This window comes from Epinephelus fuscoguttatus, linkage group LG18 (genome assembly GCF_011397635.1).
Source record: "Epinephelus fuscoguttatus linkage group LG18, E.fuscoguttatus.final_Chr_v1".
In the NCBI taxonomy this organism is placed as follows: domain Eukaryota; kingdom Metazoa; phylum Chordata; class Actinopteri; order Perciformes; family Serranidae; genus Epinephelus; species Epinephelus fuscoguttatus.
Window position 1 is genome coordinate 13,932,757 of NC_064769.1, and position 17,120 is coordinate 13,949,876.

The 17,120-nt window shown below is 40.4% G+C and overlaps 1 protein-coding gene across 6 annotated transcripts in view; it reads right to left on the reverse strand.

Moving 5' to 3' along the window:
- Window positions 1-17,120, reverse strand: part of ptpn13 (protein tyrosine phosphatase non-receptor type 13) — a 53,332-nt gene that overhangs the window by 16,512 nt on the left and 19,700 nt on the right. For all 6 annotated transcript variants that reach the window (XM_049603699.1, XM_049603698.1, XM_049603700.1 and 3 more), the window contains exons 8-20: window positions 13,396-13,488; window positions 10,978-11,077; window positions 10,086-10,302; window positions 8,959-9,033; window positions 8,668-8,839; window positions 6,596-6,746; window positions 6,306-6,444; window positions 5,153-5,305; window positions 4,483-4,665; window positions 4,194-4,356; window positions 2,534-2,969; window positions 1,695-1,801; window positions 65-118 (exon numbers count right to left, since the gene is read on the reverse strand). In XM_049603699.1, coding sequence (XP_049459656.1) covers window positions 65-118; window positions 1,695-1,801; window positions 2,534-2,969; window positions 4,194-4,356; window positions 4,483-4,665; window positions 5,153-5,305; window positions 6,306-6,444; window positions 6,596-6,746; window positions 8,668-8,839; window positions 8,959-9,033; window positions 10,086-10,302; window positions 10,978-11,077; window positions 13,396-13,488 — 2,043 coding nt within the window. The remainder of the gene's footprint in view (window positions 1-64; window positions 119-1,694; window positions 1,802-2,533; window positions 2,970-4,193; window positions 4,357-4,482; window positions 4,666-5,152; window positions 5,306-6,305; window positions 6,445-6,595; window positions 6,747-8,667; window positions 8,840-8,958; window positions 9,034-10,085; window positions 10,303-10,977; window positions 11,078-13,395; window positions 13,489-17,120) is intronic.

Consider the following 17,120-nt stretch of genomic DNA (forward strand, 5'->3'; position numbering starts at 1 on the left):
ACAAAGCATAGAAATCCAGAGTCTATGTGGATAGGGAAATAAAAGACAGAATTCTGATACGTACCGTTAACAGAGGCTGGGGTTGAAGGTGGTCCAGAGGAACTGTGCATACTGACACCTGGGGACAGAAACACAGGAGATAAGCAAGGCCAAGCTTTAGAGAGCAATTAAAACTTCTTGTCTGCCTCTCTGCCAATTTACAGCCAATAATATAGGAACGTGTTTGTGGAATAAATAATCAACACATAAAGAAGCCCCAGCATGATCAGGCCATTATATAGACTAGACCAATATCATAAATTTGCCTCAGGGGGCTTTACAATCTGTACAGCACAATACACCATCCTCCTTAGACCTGCTTTGGATGAGGACCCCCCCCCCCAAAAAAAAATGTTTAACTGGGATTAAAAATGAAAGAAACCAACTGAATATGTAGTGAAGTAGTTTTCTCCTGCTGGAGTTCCCTCTCAGCTCATAGACTTTACATTGTGATGACATCACAGATTTTTAAATCGCTTTTCTGGAGAAAAGTTATACAAATATAAAACCTCCACTGATCAAAAATTAATAGTAGAAAGAGTCATAATTGACCTTATCTCCAGTTCAAGGTGTGCTGTCAGCAGTTTTACAGATGTTTCTTTTACAATAGTGGCGTATGGGGAAAGCAGGTGTTGTTTTCACTGCAATACCATGAGCGTCAACTGCAAAAATTTGGAAGCAAGGCTGAGCAGCGTCCCAGGGGTACTGGGATGGATCCCTCTCACAGGACAGTCAGATGTGCAATAGATAACATGTGTACAGAATATTCAGTACAATAAAATTACAGTATAGAGCATTGGTACTTAAGCAGTGGTTCGGGGGACCCCCGTGGATCCTTGAGGGAATTCCAGGGAGTCCCCAGAAAAGGGGGAATAGTTCATTTTCACTATTTATTTCACTGTTGATGTGAGCCCAGTGTGGGAAAGATTCATAAGGGAGACTACTCTGATCGTAAGTTTAACATCCTCCGCAGTTACTGTAGTTGACATTGGCAACTATAGAATTCTGGTCTTAATCATATCTGACGACCAATATCTTTTGAGATGGAGGTCCCTGAAGCCACATCTCATCAAATTGGGTCCATGACCTAATGTATATCAATTCAAAGGGCCTTGACACAAAAAGGTTGAGAACCACTGATACAGACAATCAGGATAGCATATTATGTGAAGTGAACAAAATAAACAAAAGCTAATCTTGGACACAGTAGGGAAGATATAAATATCTTTCTGGTGTCTGTATAAATGTCTGTTATTTTTTTTTTTAAACTGCCCTTATGAGTATTAGTTATATTCTCTAAATAAACTAAAGGGATGTTATTTCTTGCATTTCCATAAAAGTCGTTTTAAGAAACACAATGTAATGTTCCCGATAATGGAAATAGGTTTCTGTACACCGGCTAATAATATACCACGGATACAAAGTATTGAATGTAAAACATGCCACCTGTTTTTCCTACTTTCTGCTGACATGTCACAGTGGAGCCAGACAGGTGAGAAGCATCAGACTTATCTAATGGAATAGAGCTGGAGCTGCAAAGAACTACCATCTTAACTGCTGATTTATATAAGAAAAGGCGTCCACTTCAGATGGGAACTCTACAACAACTGCACTCTCCTTCACCAGAGAGATGCTTTATAGGTCAGCATCCTCACCTACTACATATGCTTGGCCAGTGTCCTCTATGGAGGAAGAGTCAGATTCTTTTTTGGACCTGCTGAGACTCCACACCGGGCTGCTGTGGGACACTGTGCCAAAAGATCTGAGAAGCCGGAAGAGAAAGAATAGAAGATTTAGCCTGAGGAACGGGGGCAGAGGAATAAAAAAGGATCCTGAATGTAAAAAAAAAAAGGAGAGCTTGGTTTAACTAAACACTTTCCATTCTTTGTGCATACAGAATCCTACTGGACTTATATCACACATGTCATCTGTAATGCTGACACGAGAGGGAGCAACTGGCATAAAAACAGTTTGTTAGTCATTTGAAATAGGAACACACACTGGTGAGCATAATCACACAAAAACACAGACATAAGGGTGCGCACACACACACACACACACACACACACACACACACACACACACACACACACACACACACACACACACACACACACACACACACACACCCCCAGAGGTTTAATTAGAGTCTTGAGGTAGAGATGTCTGTGTCTCTGTGGTGTTAGGCGGAGCTATAGTCCCAGTAACAAGTCCTCACTTAGTAACCTCAGCCTGTCCTTAAGTGAGCTTAGAGACTCTGGCACTGCAGGCTCTGCAGAGGGCCAACTAATAAACACAAGATCCCATTTCCTTAACTGAGCATGAAATATGATTTTTAAAGGAGAAATTAAAGGACTGAAATAAAATATTCTAGTTCCTGCATAGTCTGATGGAATGAAATACCAAAGAAATAACGTCATGATTTTATTGTGAACTGCCCCTACTCATATACGAGTGTATTTAGGCTTCAACTTAACATTTCACTTCAGCTTACTTGTCCTGCTGGTGCGAGAGGGAGTCTGTGTCAGAGCTGGCTCTCTGGTGTTGCTGGAAGTGAGAGGCCACTTGGCCGGGTTGTGCCTGACTCAGTCCACTGTGCGACTGGCCACGATATGACTCTGCCACCCTGTGCTCAGAGGACTCTGGCATTTGTCCCAGGTTGTGGTGGGAGCGGCTCATTATCCGTGGATTGGAAAGGACCGTGGAGGCCACTGGATTGAAACCTGGAAAGTGAAGCTCATCTTGGACCAATATTGGGCCAGACGGTGCCTTGTGGAGGGCCACCTCTGAGTAGGAGATCCTCTTCAGGTGGTCTGGGTTGGAGCGCGTCGATAAAGTGGGGGCCAGGCTGCCTGAGCTCACCGTCCTCCCCACTGAGTCTCCACTCCGAGGGTCAAGAGAATACTGCAAACTGCTCAAGGGGGAGTTCTCTGATTACCAGAAAGGACATGCAAAACAGAAAAGAACTGCTAGTTAATAAGAGTAATCAGGGTTCCTACAGCTTGAGGCAAGTTAGATTTAAGACTTCTGAAGACCTTTAATGCCACTTGGAATGAAATTTAAGACAACAATTACTTAGGATTAGGGACAGTTTTGTCCAAATGTTTATTGTAACATAGAACATGACTTGATGGGGTAATATGTGGTGTTTGTTGGCGAATTTTCTTGCCTTGATCCAATCATGACAAGGTTGGAAAAAGGTTTTGCTTAAAATATACAGAGGCATTTTAAAACCACTCAAGGCCTTTTCCTAGATGAATGAATTCAATGCCTTTTAATACTCTTTAAGGATCCATGGGAATCCTGATAATGATATATTTGTTTATTAATATAGAAAAAGTAGGAGGCAAAAATGAAAATATAATAAAGCAGGGACATTCCAAAGAGCTAAAGTGTTGATCTGTGTCATTAACTCAGCAGTCTGATGGAATTTATTGTCTAGACAGATAAAGCAGGTACTGTCCTCTGCATCTTTAGCTTACTTTTTTTTGTTTCTGGAGATATCCATCTTAATCACCGAGCTAACGTTCGAGCCCATCATCAACTTATAAACCTAGCTGGAATGTTAAGTCAGCAATCTGGTGGGAGCATGGGTGTGATGTAGACAAAGTCGTTCTGCCAGATGAAACAAATCAAACCAAGCAAGGCGACATGACAAAGATAAATCAACAGTAAAAGATCGACCCACATGTTTGATTCATAACTGAAATAGGTTTCATAGGTTAGACAACGGACATGATGATTGACATAAAATGGCAAAGACTATATGCATTTCTATTGAAAGCAGTGGAGTTTCTACAGGTATAATAACTACTTGTATGTGAATTCATTGAAATAAACTGCAATTCTGAGAAACGGAAATGAGTGGGCATCAGCTATTATCTGGAGAGGATATGTGGGATGGCTGACACATGCAGCTGCTGCTGGAAACAGTGTAGTTGAGTGTTAACATCATCAAGAGCTTTGTCTTTTTCAGGACACTGTGTTAACTCAATTTTCAGCTTTCTGTGTGAAAACATTTCTGCTGCCTGTTGACCTTCCTCTCAGTGAAAATATATGTCACTCCTAGCTGGCTAAATATTCCCAACTGTCCGAGGCCATCTCATGTGACCTCTTCCCACTTTGACATGTACAGCTGCTCACTTCTTTCCTACCTAGGTCTTGCAGCTCCTGGTTGTTTTGGCGGGCCTTCATCTGCAGGTGGAACTTGTGCTGGTCAGAGCAGAGCTGTAGCAGATACTGACAGGTCTTATTGCTGTCTGTCTGAAACAGGTGCTTAATCCCATCTGATGTATTCTGGAGGCAAATCTTCTTTTTCTTTAGGGTGACAAGTTTAACATTTAAGTGAAACGGAGGACCATCTGGGCAAAGTTAAAGTAAATAAATCAAATTTAATATAGTGGGGCATATTTATTTCTGATAATAAAAGACACAAGTACGTACTATGAAGGAAATCTTCTTTGTCTCCCTCCAGGGGAACCTTAGCACCGGGGTACGATTTCCGTTAAGCACCTCAAAGATGAGCACCCCCTTGGAGTAGACACCCAGCATGATGCCCGTCTGGGACCGCTTCTCAGGAAGCACCCGATGGAAATGGACACCATACTCTGTCAGCCTCTGGCTCACCTTCAAGAAAATCAATACAGAGTAAGAGAATCTTGAATTCTCAAAAACACAGTTCTGAGAGAAAGGGAAAGGATGTGTTTGCCATGCAAAGAAGAGGTCTTTCATGAGGTCAGTAATTCAGTTTGAGTACACCGATTTTTATCTGATTACATGCATTATGATGATATTATTCAATCTGGCTCAGTGACATGAGGAAAACAGAGCTGCTCTGGTAACTGTGGACAGAATAAAATGCAGTGGCAAGACACAGTCACTTTTGTTTGTAGTTGACACTGCAATCTTTGGTTTGCTGTGAAACAAACTCAGATGTATTACTCTTTCTGCCAAAGTAAAGTCTTTGGCACTTTTTACTGGAACGCCTGCCATTTTGTGCAAACAAAATGGCCACTGTGTTTGTCACAAAATAAACACTCATGTGGCAATAACTGAAAATATTTTGGTTCATCTGTCTGAAACCGTGATTCCTATGTAGTGTGGTCGTGCTGACCTTGAGAAACTCGAACTCTGCCTCAGACTCAGATGCTCCGTAGTAGTTGCTGTGAAGTTTTGGCAGCTCCTCCTTGATGGTCGTCTGGTCCACCTTATCCAGGACAGACACGGGGAGGTAGTGTTCCAGTCTGAAGTAGGTCTTTCCATGGAGCTGAGGAACAGAGATTAACAGCATTATTTTTAAGATCAATTTGTCGTTTCATGAAATTTAATTTCATGAGGCAAGGGAAGTTAAATTTATTTCTAAAGCACCTTTGGCAACCCAAAGTGCTTTACAGATTACACAGGTAAAAACCCAAGAAACAAATAATGAAAACAATAAAAACAAGCAAGCAAAAGCACATGGAATAAAAACACTAAATGCAAATGGGCAAAAGCACACAGAGTAAAAATATAATAACAATCGAACACACGATCATAAACACGCAGAATAAAATCAATAAAACTAACCAATAAATTTGATTTAAAAGAAAATTAAATAAAAGCAATAGTAAACAAGTGGGTCTTCAGCTTGGATTTGAAAGTAGTCAGCATTGTCTCAAGTCTGAGCAGCACAGAAACTAAAGGCAGCTTCACCATGTTTAGTTTTGACTCTAGGAACAACCAATGATCCAGAACCAGTTGACCTGAGAGAACTGCGAGGTTCATACTGGGTCAGGAGGTATAACAAGTATCTTGACCTAAACTCTTCAGTGATTTATAGATAAGCAATACAATTCTGTGAGAAACTGGTAGCCATTGTAGTGATCTGAGAACTGGAGTTACATGCTGAGCTTTTCTGGTCCTTGTTACAACCCTGGTAGCATTCTGGATCAGCTGAAGCTGTGTTACTGCTGTCTTTGATAGACCTGTAAATGTCCATTGCTCTGGTCCTGCCTGCGTATAAAAGCTCGTGCAAGTTTCTTTGGATCATATTCCAACATCAATTCACAATTCACAACATCTTTGATTTTTACAGTATTTTAAGGTGTTAGAAAGCTGAGACCAATATTCAACTTCTTTAATTTTTGTTTCTAAAAAGTTTTACAAGTCTTTATCTCACATTCCACTTCAAATGTGTAGATTCAGCAATACTCTTTCATTCTTAAAAAAAATCAAGTGTTGTTAGCTGACTGATGACAAATACTATATGTAGTGAAGAGATTTGGTACCTCAGGTTGGTAGTCACTGAATTCAGCCTGCAGTGCCAGTGAAGCTAACAGGATGGCATTTTCTGTGTCACAGCGCATCCTCTCCTCCAAGATATCCTTCCTCAGCTGTAAGTAGTACTGATGTTTGGTCATAGCGTGCCTGATACACACAGAAAAATATAGACATTTTGGATTATTGCGATTTATTTTTATGTAACATGCTATACCAACACATGGGTCTACTGTTATGTAACATTTGTATCTGTAATATGGTATGATCCTGGGATCTCACTAGCGAAATATACACTTACTGTATGAGGTTGACGTCATCAAGAAAGAATTTGATGCGTAAGAAAAGATTGAAAGGCACATCAGATTTCTTCTTCTTAGGATCCTCCTTCCATCCCTCTGGGGCCACTTTGGACAGTTTGGCATCAGGATCAACGAAGAAAAACTCATTTTCTGTTTGTAGGATTTTCAAGAGGAGAAGGTTAGGGCAGGTGAGAGGAGTCAAAGTGAGAAGACATTAATCAGTAATGTCTTTCCGCTTGACACAACATTTTGCATATTCAATGAGACATCAGGTGTAGAAAATAAATTTATATGTAAATAACATGATCCCCTGCACTAAAAACTAATCAGATCACATCTAATATGCTTGAGATGTGATCTCACGGTTTTATACCTCGCATTTAAAGTCCAGTGTGGAAGATTTAGGGGCATGTATTGGCAGAAATGGAATATAATAATCATAACTATGTTTTTGCCAGTGTAAAAATAACTGAAACTAAGATTTGTTGTTTTCACTTCCTTAGAATGAGCTATTTCTATCTACGTTGAACAAAAATTTAAATGCAATGCTTGTGTAGTTTTATCTAGAGTGAAGTGTTGAGTGTTGCGTTTAAATTTTTTGTTCAGTGTACATACTGAGTGGGTCCCTTCCCATGGTGTCTGCACTGTTGTTTCGACAATGGCCCAGAAAAGACAAATCAGACACTGCTTTGGACTGTTTGCATTTTCATGTTGGCCACCGTAGTTCTCCTACATGCTTGGCACAAGGGAGACATTTTAATTGTTTGCAATCTGGAAACTCACCACTAGATGCCAATAAATCCTACACACTGGACCTTTAAAAAGAGAAAACTTGCTCTAGAATAAATAATGCGCCATTTCAAAGTAGAGCTGTAATTTTCTGCCAAAGCCCAACGAGGTCCAACCAATTTTCCAGTATGCGTGTTTTTTGTTGTTGTCATTTTTCATGTAACTGTGCATTCTCGTGTGTATATGGCAGGAATTTGAATCAAGAGAAACGGAGAGACAATGAGGGGGGAGACTGTGGCTGAGAGAGGGAAGTGACGGAACAACGGAGCAATATAGTGGTGGAGAACCAGGGTAAACCTGGATCAGTGACAAAGCTTACACTGGTTAAATAATAAGAAATATGGTTACAAGTAAGTGCACACAATAAAGAGGACTGATCACCCACGTATACCTGATAGTCTAGTGTTTATTTTGTCAACTATTTTTTTATTTAGTCTTAGTCATGTGTGAAATGTCCTTGTTAGATTTTATGTAGTCAACCACATCCTGTTTTTTAAGTCAAGTTTTAGTTTTATTATCAATATTTAGTTTTACTGTAGTTTAGTTTTAGTCAATAAAAACTTTTGACATTTTACTCCTTTCTGTTCATCGTATTATATGAACCTTTTTGTCATTTATTTCAAACAAAATCCTTATTATCCAATGAAAAACACAGATTGAATGATTAAGAATGCAACTTTGCAAAAAACATCTGGTCTAGTGGCCTGACGGTATCCATTCAAGGAATAAATTCAGACATGGAACATGTTCTGATTTGCATGTTTATTCTGAACCAACATGATTCAGCAACTAGCCTATGGCTCAATACTGTGAACACGCAATGGGCCAAAACATCAACTTGTTTCTTTCTCATAAGCCCTGTTTTTGTCACTGTTACTGTAACTTTAATTTAACGACAAGTTACTACAAGTCCCCCTGACTGTGCTCATTTTGTTCTGTCAAGTGTAGTCCTGATAAGATGCACACTGCACAGGAAACTCACTGCTGCATTAAAAAAAATCCTCTTTTTTTGTTAACAAAACTTAAGAGAGATTTTAGTACTTTTTATTTTAAAAAAAAAAATACATTTTAGCCTCGTCTTAATTTGTCAACAATATTGCATGTTTACATAGTCCTTGTTAGTGTTTAATGATGTCAGTGCCATCTTGTCTTAGTCATGGAAAAAAGGCCATTGACGAACATATTTAGTTATAGTTTTCATTAACGAAATTAATGCTATCTGACAAACACATGCATACATGCAACTCAGATCACAGTCACACACAGGAGCAACATACAGTACCTCTGAGGTATGCTAGGCTGAAGAGATGGTGCTCCACAAGCCCGATGTGGGCCACCACCATATCAAGAACATCTTTACACACTGCCTTGATGTCACAGCTCAGCTCCAGCTTTTGGCCATTCAGCAGCACGACACCCACCTTCCTCTGCACTTCCTCCACTTTACCGCGTTTCTTTCAGGTAGAGAAAAAAAAGGAAGGAGTAATGGATTTACAACTACAAAATAAAGTAGTTTCTGTGACAACAATGTGAAAACATTGGCTCAAAGGTGGCATTACATTTACATCCTCACCATTATTGAAGAGGGAACAGATAAGGCAACAGGGGGCTCACTGGCCATCTTCACAAACTCAGGCCCAAGGAAGTTCTGTCATTGGTGTGATGAAAGAAAGAAATTGTTACCGGGCGAACATTTATTTTCTTTAGGGATAGTTTCAACCTGGTTCTTTGTTCATATATTTTTCAGTTATTAATGAAACTGATTGTGTTTACGATGTAATCATTTGTTTTGAGTGATGAGCAACTGTACAAAACATATTTAAAACACATTCACGGCCTACTTTCTTTCTACAGAATAACACTCGCACTGCAGGTTCAAACCTGTTTTAGTAGCTGCTGTAATCATTAAATTTCAATGACAACAGCTCATGTGATGCTTTTTTAAGTGTTGCGCACACTTCCTTGTAGCTTTTCTGTTGCAATCATGTCTCACCACAAGTGGAGGAGCAAGATTCCTTTGCTTCAGCTCAAAGGTTTTTGTTTTACCAATAGAATTCCCCCCGACATCCAAAACTACATCAATTTAAAACCTACCATAAACTATATAAAGTATAATTTAGCTAATCAGAATATAACTAATATACAGTATCTGAGGTTTACTGCCTACATCAGCAGAGTGCTGCTACATTTATCACTTGTGTTAGCACATTTGTGACAGTAGGTGGGATAAATCCAGCTGTACCCAAAAAATCCCACTAGCACCACAATCACATATAGCTGTAATTAATGTAGTGACGCTGACATGAATTATGTTTTCAAGTCAGCAATTTGTATTTACAGAGCACGCCATCAACAACCAAGTTGCCAATGAGCTCATGTGAGAAATTGTACATCAATCATCAAATTTTGCAGTTTTAACAAACGTCAACAGATGAAGAGTCAGGCCTTGGATGTAGGGAGTTGCCATGGCAGTGTGTGTGTTGAAAAGATGTCTTTTAATCACTTTCAGGAGTTGGCTGAGTCATGGGTGTGTATTTATAGGTTGTCTATATTTTTATAGTAACAAAGGAAGTTTGTTTGTGATCAAAATTAATGTTTATGAAGAAAAAATAAGACCCAGATAACTGAAATGATCCTCAGCATCACAGATTATCATTTAAAGCATATCCTTGAGTCTGCTAAAACATAAAGAGTAAAGACCTTGGGTTTGCGAAGTGGCACAGAGGAGGTGTGGAGTGGGTCTCGTAGGTCGAGCATGGAAGTGCGAGATGGGGCCAAGGGGTCATCTGTGGGGTAGAGGTTTGCCCTGGACAGCCTGCTGGCCAGGTGGGCCTGGAGCCGCTGCACCTCCTCCTCCTGCCTCTGGAGGAGCAGCTCTGCTCCGACCAGACCTTCATCAGCTGCCCCCTCATACAGCCTACAGGCAGAGGAGAGCAGAGAAGAGGAGAAAAGAAGAGGAGAGCTAGTGTCAGTATGATATCGTCAAAAAGCTTTACAGAAACAAGACTACTGTTTGGATGCCTTGCGAGATTTGTCTTTTATTTACTGAGGTTCTTTTTTCTTCCTCCATAAAATAAATACTTAAAAGTGGCAGCAGGAGCGGGGTATGTCAGACACTGTTTTTACACACAAAAGACACCAAATACTAGCTGATTTTCTTTTAGGGGAAACAAGCGCTCTGTGCTTGATTTTGATCTGATTTTTCTGTTAGCAGGCATGGCAACAGCAGGCAGCAGTTCTCTGTAATGCCAGAGATTAAAGAGATAGAGATTGCTGAATGTGGATGTCACACCAGATGACCTCACTTGCAAAGCATGGAGCTGACCCTGCTGAGCCACAACAGTTGTGTGTGGCCCTGAGGACTGAACAGGACTACTTCATTGGTGGCATCCCTGTTCTGTGTTCTCTGTAACCATGGATAGATTTCCATATGGATCAAATAAATAGTACCTGTAGATTGGATGCTTAGAGGGGAAAACATCACTGGTAGCTTGTTTGTTAAATTGCCAGCTGTATACATAGTTTGTGTGTGTGTGTGTGTGTGTGTGTGTGTGTGTGTGTGTGTGTGTGTGTGTGTGTGTGTGTGTGTTACCTGTGCCTGTGTGTGTTGTGACTCGTCAGCGACAGGGCATCATGTTCAGAGGACAGGGCCGCCTGGGAGCCAAACCTCCTCACCTCGCCTGGTTTCTTAGCTGGAGGAGACATGGGAATATTAGCTGTGTACGCACACATAAACACACGCACAGACACACACAGGAAGGAGTAAATTGTGTTTTTACACTATGCAAGCAAACACACCCCTCCAGATGCAGACACCCACACTCGTGTAAAATGTAGTTTCAGAAATCATGTCAAAACAGCACTACAAATGGGATCTCTGTTGACGTGAGTAGAAATTCTGCACAAAGTACCACCACTGCATTACAGCAACAATATGTGTCAGCCAGTACTGAAATAGTCATTTTACACATTAAGAGCCTTTCCATTTCTTAGAAGTCATGACTTATTGCAAGTTTCAGCTGACAGTAATTCAAACAGCCTTTCATTTTGGACCACCTTTGATATATTTTAGCCATTTCCAAATAAAACTGGCACCGCTTCCACTAGTAGATCTGAACTCCTCACAGCTGTCCAAGCTCAATGTCAAACTTTTGTGCAAGGGTGCAACCAGTGGATATATTGATAAATGGAGCAAGGGTGTGAGGCCATGTTGAATAAATTTGCTTGGCTTCATCTCCCACTTCACTGACAGTTGAGTAAATTAGTCATAATTAGTGAATATTATAAAAACAAAAGCACATCTGAAATCCCACTGCATTTAAAACTGCCTCTATGAGTACTGTAACTAATATATCTTGATATAAATACATGAGTGTAGTTACATATTATGAGTCTATTGTATCCCAAGCCTCTTACTACCCCCTGACACTGTGGTTGAGTATATATTTTCTCTAATCATGTACAATATCTCTAAACCAATAACAGGTTGCACTGAACTCTCATATTAACCAGTGAATCAATATCCATGGTGAATTGAAACATTACAACTCACACAACAGATGTTCTGGATATTTCTGTAGCTCAGTTTCAAAAGATTACATCTGAGGTGAGTTTTGCTCAACAGCCAGACTCATGTTTTCCCACACTGTTACGATATTGAAGTCTAGTCTACGTCATCTACTGCAATTTAACTTTGCATTGACACTGAAGGTATGTCATCTTGTGCAATCCTACTTCACGAAGGACATGGTCTAACTCCATTAGCAGCACCAGGTACGTGACTGACAGCAGATGACTTTGCGGTTACCTGGAAACAAAACGAGAAAACGGAGAGTGGTGCACCTCACCGTATTTAGGCTACAAAGTGTGCCCTGTGAGGTTTGGCAATAAGACAGCGGGGAATCTGGCTTTGAGCAGGACAGACCACAGTCAGCGGTCAGCGGAAACAAAGAATAATTGATATCCTTAGCCAGTGGCTTTCAATCCCAGCCTTTGCTGGCCAGACTGCTGCTGGTTTTCCTGTTAAATGATACACTCACCGTTCCAGGTGTAAATCTGATTAGATTTGCGAAAGTGAAACCCAGCAAGGCTCCAGATCAGCAACATGACTGAGAACCATGAAGCCCCTGTGTGGCTATTTCCTTTTTGCTCTTTGATGATTTATTTAGTCTATGGTAATGGGCATGATATTACTGGACTGAAGAGTTTAGCTATTCTGAAAATGAAGCCTACTCTGGTTTTGCATTTTTACTTCTGTTGTGTAACAAACAGGGTTCCCACATATTTTATGGACAAAATTTCAAGACTTTTCTGAGTTTTCAAGGACCCAAAATAATTTTATTTTTTATTCTTGCCAAACTTGCATGGCGGTTTTTAAACATATCAGACTCTAATGCTATTCAAACATAATTCAAGCTAGCTGACATACACAAAGGGAGAGACGGAACGCAGGGAGCAAATGAGGAAATGTATATGATGGTTAACAATACGTCACACATCGACACATATTAGAGCTAAGTTACGACAGCCACAGAAAATAAACACACAATTCCATGACTTTCTCGAACCAATCAATGATTTTAACTAATTCCATGACTTTTACAGGCCTGGAAAATGTGATTGAGAAAATTTCTTAATTAATTTCCAGGTTTTCAATGACAGTGAGAACCCTGAATAAAGATAAACAACATGACAGCTCTCCAAAAGTGAAGCCAAACCATCTTGCTCGCCCCTGGTGGCTGGCAGCAGTTTAGGTCAAACCCCCCCCACCCCTCTTTATGTTAGCGGATGGGTAGTTTCGCCACCAGACAATCAGAGATCTCCACCTTCTGATAGTCTGAGGACACTCCTTTCTAAAGTGTGTTTAACACACTGGAGAAAAAGCAGTACCTGCTTCCTGTTGCTAAAGGTTTGCACTCGCACATATGCCACACATGACAGAGTAAACCATAAACGCCTCCGTGAAAAGAAAAACAATCACGATAAAGAACTCTTCAGGGGCATCTTTTACCTTGTCTGTAGTCTGGATCAGAGGAGGCCACTGAGGGGCTTTCGCTGGATGAACTGTAATCACTGTGGTACCTCTGGTGGGTGTGGACCGGGTCTGAGGGAGGAGAAAGACCATCAGCCCATCTTTGAAAAATAATATAATATGAACCATGCAGTAATATAAGGGGATGTCTGCGAAATGATGAAATGAATCAAACATATACGTCATGCACATGAGTCAACTTCAAAATTGTTATATGGACTTGTTTTCTGTTGTGAGGGATGTTAAGGTGAAGCGGTTTCTTTTTCAACACAGACCCTTACAAAAAGTTGCATCACTTTTTTTATTAGATCTGAACAGCAGGTGAACTGACAAGCTACTGTTTTCTCCAGCAAGACTTCCTCCAAATCCTACTGAGACTGATGGCAACCCCAAACCAGACTGAGGCACACAAAGTAGGTATTACTCATGCTGTTGGTAAACACTCTTAATGAAAGACATATGTAACTACACTGAAAAGCAGCTTCAGCACAAGTGTACACAGGCATGCCTCCTGTCAGGTTAGAGAGTGTTTTGTTGAGGGTGGAATCTTTTGTCTTGCTCACTAAGATGATTTACTTTTCTCTGAGCCTCATAAACTCAATAATGTACTGAAAATCTGTGGTAACGCAGGAAAACACCATAAACAATGTTCAAAACACACTGACCTCGTGTGTCCTGTTTTTCTTTGGCTAGCACACAGAACTTGAAAGTCCTGCTCCTCAGTATCAGCTACATAGTTTAAATGAATGGCATTCCCTTGTCACTGCCAAGGCATTTTACTTCAGAAGAGTTTCACTGTACAGCATCTCTCAGATCATAAATAAAAGCAGCAGCTATAATCTTACTAAGAAAGAGGACAGCTCTGATGATGACCCAAAATAGTTTTCCATCTTTTGTTGGTGAGTGAGTCATGAGATAAGTGTCATCTGCATTAAAAAGGGTCACAGATAAACTTTCTTTTGTGCCACTCACCATCTTAGCTTTACCAAAGCAAATACAAAGACTTACAGATTGACACATACATGCACAGATACCCACAAACGTGCACAGTCACCTGTCCTACACTGTCTGCTGTATTGCTACTGGGGAGGCCTGACACATTTGGGGACCTAAAGGGTGAAGTGAGGAAGATCATGCGGTGGAACAAGAGCACATCACAACCATTTCTGTCATCATGGCCCACCACTATCAACAGGATTTTCCAACAGGGGCAAATAAAAAACTGTTTATGATGTGATAACAGTTTTCTAGTATTTTTATGTGCTGTTTTTGTAAAACTATGTTTAAAGACGAGGAAAATAAACAACAAAACACACTGGCTTGTCAATAAGCAGGAAGCAATGGTGGGTGATTGTATTTGAGGTTATTCCAACAAATCTGCCATTAAATGAACATTAACCTTACTATTAAAGAAACATCCACAACAAAAATAACAGAAAAGACCACAATGCAAACAATAATGGAAAAAACAAATTTGCTGGTGAACAGTTTGAGGTAGGCTGTCTAAATATATAGTTCAGGGGTATTATGTTGCATTATATTAAGTTGCATATTGAGCCCAACAGAACCAAAAATGTACCTTCCGTGATTTTTTTTTTTAAATAACTGTGGTTTATGGAGTAACAAAATTCTAATTTTTCATCAAGCCACAAGTGTCTAATGTGTTTGTTGCTCAGTCACAATTAACCTGAGGGTGAATGAGTATGCTTGGAGAAATCTCAAATAAACCTGGGACCGACATTTCATCATGCCCTCCAAACACTCACTGTACCTCAAAGCAATAAGAGACACAAAAAGGGTCAAAGCTAAGTCCAGAGATGAACAGCAATACCTTGCCAAGAATGTATGTTTAATTAAGTAAGTGAGGCAGCATAAGGGTAAAACAGAGGGTGACTCAGATAAACATGTGCTGCATAACTCCTTCTCAGTGCTGCTCTTCAATGAATGCTATTGTTTCTTTTCCAGGAAGTATAAATATATATTCCTCTTCCACCTTAAAGGAGTACAGTTGGTAAGTAGCAAACATGCGCGCGCACACACACACACACACACACACACACACACACATACATACACATACACATAAATTCAAATAAGACAATGAAATAAAGTAAAAATAGAGGAGGATTTCAGTTACTGTCAACACGTTTTAGTGGTAATTCAATACTTAAGGTTTAACAAGCCAAAAGATCAGGAGTTCATTCGTTCATTCTTCGACTTACTGCCAACTCGGTTTCATCATGTTTTCTCCTCAGTGTAGGGAGTCACGTTTAAAAACAGTCCGTACAACGAGGAGAAGCATCATTTCCAGGGAAAAATGAATGCAACCCACATTTATCTCCTTACTTCTCTGTCCTCCCTTCACCTTATCTTCCCATACCCTCTCCCACGTTTTATTATTCCTCTCTCCTTGATTCCTTGCAGAACTGCACAAGCTGTCTGTGAGTACACAAGCAGTTTCTATAGGTTATGGCCTTCTGGGGTGCTCAAGCTGAGAAGAGACACAAACTCGGGCTGTGAGGTTACTTAAAGTCTGGTGGTCCCAAGGAGAAAGAAGGAACTCCCTTTAAAGCATGGACTTAAATGGATAATAGCTTACAGAAACCTCCACGTTAACATGACTCAGAGGAAAAACATACAATGTAGATTTTGTGAAGGTGAAGTTTTATGTGCACATAGTGTGGGAAAACAGCCCACTAATAGAAAAATGTCTATTCATGAAATTTCTACACTGCTTGTGTAGCTTTATAGTGTTTGTTTTAGACATTATGCATAATGTGACGATGAAATGGGTCAGGCAGTTGATTAAAATGGATCATAAATAAACCTAATGGTTAAATGCATTTCATAAAAGCCTTACAAACACTATAACCTTTCCTACTGCAGCCTTCAGTCAAAAAATCAAACTGTAATATAATTATGAAAATGTGAGGGTTAGCTTCACTTTCATGAACACCTCCCCTTCCCCTGAGGCAGCAATGTTCTGTATTGTTGTCCAAACTGGACCCACCCCGGCCCAAAGCCACATGACCCGCTGCCAAGTGCCGGAAAAGTCCAATAATGTTTGGAATTCCCTCATCCGCTACGCATGACTCCAATTACAGCCTCCAGGTCTGCAAGGAAAGTTTCTACTGATTGAAGCACCTTGGCACCAAAGGAGGAGGAGGAGGGGGAGGAGTAGGGGTTGCAGGCGCACTGGGGTGAGACATAGGGGACCAGGTATAAACATGCCCATGCACACACCGGCATGCACACACACAATGTTTAGTTATGTTCATGTAATACATATTCAGTTGAGCGTGATTTGCAAATGCATACACACAGAAGGCAGAGAACCAGTGTGTAACTGGGTGAAACCTGAGAGCACTGACCACTGCCGCGCCATCACTTTCCTGCAGAAAAGAACAGAAAAAAGTAAGCGAAAAAGGAAAGAAAAGAAGGTCTCTGCCAAGTAACACATCCACACCGCCCTGCAAATGGTCTGTGCACAATTAGGCTCCATTCATACTATAGCGAAAAACTCTGGGAAATATTTTGGCTCAGTCTTCACAGTTGACCTCAGTGAGTTTTGATGGGAGTAAACATTCCTTTGCGTCACCATGGTGTCTGTCATCAACCATAAGTTAATACCAATTAGAAACTAATAACATGAAAAATACACAAAGATAATCCTCTCGGTTTTAAACAAGCAAACACGAGCATGC